We start from the raw sequence: 5369 nt of genomic DNA, 5'->3' as shown, positions 1-5369 counted from the left end.
CTATTACTTCCCGGCGCGAGTCCGGGACTAGTTTTCTGGATCACTCGAGCGAGTGGACGGGATCGATCTGTTGCGCAATCGATCGCAGTACTTCTCTTCCTGGATCTCTTAATAGTCGCGCACGTGAGCATCCGGAGAAGGCGGTCGTATTGTCCGGTTCCTTTCGAAATTACCTAACAGTCGTGAAAGATCGACGGACCTTCGCGGAAAGTGCTTTTTTACCCGTAGAGGATAATTATACGTTAACAAGACGTAGATATATTAGATAGCACTTCCGGTTATTTCGATGCTCTTATTCCTCTTGAAACATTCTCATATTTCTTTAAGGTATTACTCAACCCTAATTCACTGACATTACTTTTTATTTAGATTCGTTCATTTTCTTGGTTTTGTTTTATCGCCTTTTTTTTACCACGTTTTGTAACCTCTAACTGGAAATCATGCTCGCACTTTATTATAAAATGTCTAATTAAACCAATCAATTTGAATTTTTCTTAGCTGGAACAAGCTTCCACGTGCGTTTCTCCTTCATGAACATTGACGGTTAGGTAAGACGATCTTGGACTCGGCCAGGAACAAATGAAAGTACGCGTTAACTTTGCAAAAATTACTGTGCAATATCGTAGAGTGGGGTCAGGCCAAGGAGCAACTTTGAAACTCATTGTTAAACCATGCGAATCTTGTGATGCCAACTGGTTTTCAAAACCAGATGACACCGAGGAAGTTAGAATCGCTGATTGTGCTGTAATCACGAAAGAGAATGTTGACGATGTCGAAAGTAAAAATAATTTCAAGAAAAATTGCCCGTGTGGCAATTGTACCTAGTACCTTTCACGTGGCCAAACTCAAATAGTTGTATACCTAAATTTCCGATCCCTGGAATTAGAATATAGCATGTTATATCCATAGTTTATCGGGTTTATTGATGTGAATAAATTTCCATGTATCTGAACTCGAATCTACATATTTGAATTTGAAAATATTGATTTCCCATAGCCAGGTGCAACTATTCGAAACGACGAATAGCTATTGGTAACTATAAAGGGTGAGTGAAAAATAAATACGAAATTCTCGAACGAAATTAGTGAATCATCGTCTAGAAGAAATCTTACGGCGAATTACATAAAATTTTTGTAGAATTAATCCTGCCCGTTGCAATTTCAAGAATTTTTAATTCGCGTGTCACAATCTTTATGATTTGTTTTTATTTTAACGAATTTAACCCGATTTCAGATATTCCCATAATAAAATTGCAGGCTTTTAGGTTTAAGGAGATGAAATCCGATGCGGTTCGATGGTTATTAGAGTTTATGGATTTCCATAAAATTTTTTTTTTCAAATAATGTGTCACCACTTTTTCTTTTTCTCGATGGACACACTGGTGCAATTTTTAATTAATCATTTCCAATGGATGACTCGTGCTTGAACTATCATGATGAAGAATCATACGAAAGTACGTAATAACGTACATACACTAATTACTATAGCACTAAAATTACTTTAGTGACACCTTGCGATGGCTATTACATAAATTTGCATGACAGAAATCCATTAATCGACAAAGGCTCAATTTCATTCATTGAGTCATGAACTAATAATATGCGTTCGACCATGGCTGTTTAATTCCAGGTCTCTCATTACGTCCACTATTACGCGCGTGCATCGGATACGTGCATTAAACAATTTTCCAAAATCACAGTGAAAACCTGAAATTAAAAATATTTTCACTCGCGTAATATAATCGTAGAGATTTGCAATCGCTGATTGACATTCTATAAAAATGTCCCTATCACAATATCGACAGGACCTGATCGACGCTCAACGTTTCGAAATCAATTCTGATTATGAAAGGACGGAATTACGTGCGTTTACAGTGAATTTATGTTAAAAAATAAAAGAAATACTCTCATCGAAAAGTCTATGGTTCTGCTCCAATAATCGCGCGGAGCAACCTTATGCAATAATGGAAAATGCATCAGAGCGTCGAACCGAGGCTCATGAATATATGGATGTCTAGGATGGATGCTCTCGCCGAAGGTGTTTATGAAGCCGTTTTCTAGTTACGCCCTTTCCTTTACGTCCCTTGTGCGGCCTTCTCCCTTGAACAAACGTAATTTACTCTCAAAGTATCCTTTAAGAGGCGAGAAGCGTTCTGGGATTCAGCCCTGGCAAATGCGATGGAGCTGCACTTCGAGGCGCAGCTGTGCAAAACGAGCTGAAACGATATAGTCGTTGAACGCTGTACGGAATCATCGTTAACGTTAACACTAGATTGCCCGAGGAAGTCATTTTGACTGCTTTTTAATTTCAATTAGAAAAACAATTATGTATATAATGACACAATTTCTTAGAACTTTGTGACTTTTCTATAACATATAAATGCGTTTATTAATAATTGTAGTTACCTCCCCCTTCCTTCATTTCCGGTATATTATATGTGTTATACCTATATTTGACTGCTTGGGAAATTTTAAATAATCAAAGGACTCTTATTATTGAATTGAGTAAATTTCTTATATGACCAGTTCGGCTCTGTATTGAAATAACAGTTATCACTTTTTTTCGATTATCGTCACATGATAACATACAAGTACATGATAAATTGTCGATTTGGGCGTATACTTGATAAGTCGCAGTTGCTCAATAAGCTAAAGTAGTACTTGTTATTCGAATCTTTATGCAGTGATACTTGTTCTAACAAGTTGTTTATTTTATTTCTTTTGCACCCTAAATTCATGAAAGAAATGTCGAACAGAAGTATATAACTGTAAATAATATAGAAAATATTAAAAATTAATTTTAAACAAATTGCTTTACACATTAGTTATTCTTTCACAATGCAGTCATTTTGACTGCTTTGGGCAATATAGGTATATACTAAGTTTCGGTCTTTCTAGTGTTAATGAAACCTCCGAATTTGTAAATTTCATTGACCCTAGTTTTTTTTATATCAAATTCAGTTATCGTTGGTCAAAAATTATGAAATATTTGTAGTTGTACGTACAACTAATGCAGATATAATTAGGCGTTATTTAATTAAAAATCACGATACATGGATTGGTAATTTTGATAATCGATTTTTTCGATAGACATACATTGGAGAAATTTTGATAAATGATTGATATACATGCATGTGCAATACTTCCTTGATTATGTTTCTTTTTCTCTAATTTACCTGGAATACCTTTTTTTTTAATTTTGCATCATTAATGCAAATTCGCCTACTGGGCAGTGTGTTGGACGCAGGAACAACTGAAATATGACATTAGAAACAAATAAATGAAAGAAAACTTTGTAACCTTTTTTTTTTTATTACATTCACTTACACCTATATTTTTTTAATGACTTCCTTTGGCATACCGTCTGCATAACTTATTAATTAACTGGTCATCGAGCATGATACCGGGAGTCGCAGAATTGCGGTTCACGCATGCGTGTCTGTGCTCACGGAGAAAGTTTAGTTGCATCCCTTTTGCTCTCTGCACCCAATCCACTCGCTTAATTGTTTCCTACGAAACATAATTCGAGGAGAAAAAAAAATTGTCGAGAAACTGGATCGCGGAAGCAGTATTACAAATAACAAGAGAATAGGAATTCTTATGAAGATTCTTAACTCTACCGGTTTAACAGGTGTTACTCCACAAATGCATCTTACGCGATACTTCGTCCAGTTGTTTTTTCGCAATTGTGAAAAATTATCATGGACATTTTATAATCCAGAAATTGCTTTTGTTACTATATGCGGTTCTTTCGCCGAAAGTATCCAGTTTATCGAGTCTAGGAGGTTTCGTGGGAAAAGGGTGTAAGAACTCTACCATCCACAAGGCATTTCGTCTCGGTGCGTTGCGAGGACGTATGATTTTCCGGGGAGTGGGTCTGATCCAGCGAAAGTACAGGTATATATATACAGGCGATCACCAGACTCAGGTGCAGTGTTCACTACCTCAAGCCAGCATGAGCACCCCACAGGTGAGCCAGAATGTGTGCCTTAATTAATTTGTTAAATAAGCGTGACGTCACATAAAATTTGCCAAGTAACCATTTTGATGGTGATAAAATTTTTATCATTCACAAAAATTCAATTCTTGGGCTACTTGAACTAATACATTATACATTCCATATGAAAATATAATTCGATAAAAAATGTTACATTGATGTGTTACAAACAAGCGTTACATTACTTGCCTCTTGATTCGAACAAAAACACCAAGAAACTAGTGTAATTTGATAATTAGAAATTTTTCGAGTTAACAAATTTTTTTAAGTAAAACTTTCTCTTTCAGAGTGTCTTCGTAATTCTCGCCCTGCTGGCCACGGCGGTATTAGCCGCGACGAAGGAACCTGAGAAGAAGGAGGCTGAGCCTAAGGATGCCAAAAGCAAGCGTGGTCTGGAGCTGAGTCTGGGCGGCGGTCATGGGTTCGGAGGTGGTGAATTTGGCGGTTTCGGTGACTTGGGTGGACACGGTGGATACGGAGGAGGTGGCGGTGGATTTGGCGGAGGTGGCATTGGATTGGGAGGAGGCGGCGGAGGATTCGGAGGAGGTGGCGGCGGCGGCGGTGGCGGTGGTGGTGGCGACGGTGGACGGATCTCTTCAATCACTATACACAGAGAAGTCTCCGTAGCAGTTCCACAACCGTACACAGTAGAGAGGAACGTTCCGGTTCCTTATCCTGTTCACGTCAAGGTCCCCGTTGATAGGCCAGTTCCTTATCACGTACCAGCGCCGTATCCTGTGCCCGTTGAGAAGCATGTACCGGTACCCGTTGAAAAACACGTTCCAGTACCATACAAGGTACCTTACAATGTGCCCGTCAAAGTGCCGTACCCGGTCGGTGTTCCCGTAAAGGTACCCGTACCTGTCCATAAGGAGGTTCCGTACCCAGTGAAGGTCCCGTATATCGTGAAGGAGTCGTATCCTGTCTTCGTTCATGGCCATGAAGGTGGTTCCTTCGGAGGCGGTGGTGGCGGTGGATTTGGAGGCGGCCATGGTCTGTCTGATTTTGGTGGTGGATATCATCACTGAATCAGTTCACTTATGTATTTCTTTTGTATAACTGTATATACGAGTACGAGTGGTTCGGATACAGGATCAGAAAGAATAGTATTATAATTTTGTCGAGAATATGCTTGCGTGATTTTACTTGAAATGAATTATGGCAAGAGATATATTGTGACGAACCCGAGAAAATTGTATACGAAATGAATACGTACATATCAATTGTGGTTTGGCTTCAAGAGAGTTATTGCACTTATTTTTTTTTTGGAAAATTATATGAACAACGTGGGGACTCATTGTTTGTCTGGATTATATGAGATACGACTATGTGATATTTTTCCGTAATAAAATTAAAGTGTTTAATAATTATAA

General features: G+C 38.3%; 1 protein-coding gene across 1 annotated transcript; it reads left to right on the top strand.

Annotated features, from left to right (window-relative positions):
- Positions 1-3692: 3692 nt before the first annotated feature.
- On the top strand, positions 3693-5369 carry LOC107274522 (probable H/ACA ribonucleoprotein complex subunit 1). Its single transcript, XM_015753757.2, has 2 exons — positions 3693-3969; positions 4284-5369. Exons 1-2 carry the CDS (start codon positions 3856-3858, stop codon positions 5022-5024), a joined length of 855 nt encoding a protein of 284 aa, XP_015609243.2. The 5' UTR covers positions 3693-3855; the 3' UTR covers positions 5025-5369.

Source organism: Cephus cinctus, unplaced genomic scaffold (genome assembly GCF_000341935.2).
Source record: "Cephus cinctus unplaced genomic scaffold, Ccin1 Ccin1_scaffold0101, whole genome shotgun sequence".
Lineage (NCBI taxonomy): Eukaryota > Metazoa > Arthropoda > Insecta > Hymenoptera > Cephidae > Cephus > Cephus cinctus.
Note: the sequence above shows the minus strand (reverse complement) of the source record. Positions and strands in the feature narration are given on the sequence as shown.

What these genes read in the sequence shown, in the direction of transcription:
- LOC107274522 (XM_015753757.2), top strand. Translation starts at nt 3,856, where the DNA reads ATGATTTTCCGGGGAGTGGGTCTGATCCAGCGAAAGTACAGGTATATA. An exon ending in CCAGCATGAGCACCCCACAG is followed by an intron (nt 3,970 to 4,283) that starts GTGAGCCAGAAT and finishes TTTCTCTTTCAG; the next exon opens with AGTGTCTTCGTAATTCTCGC.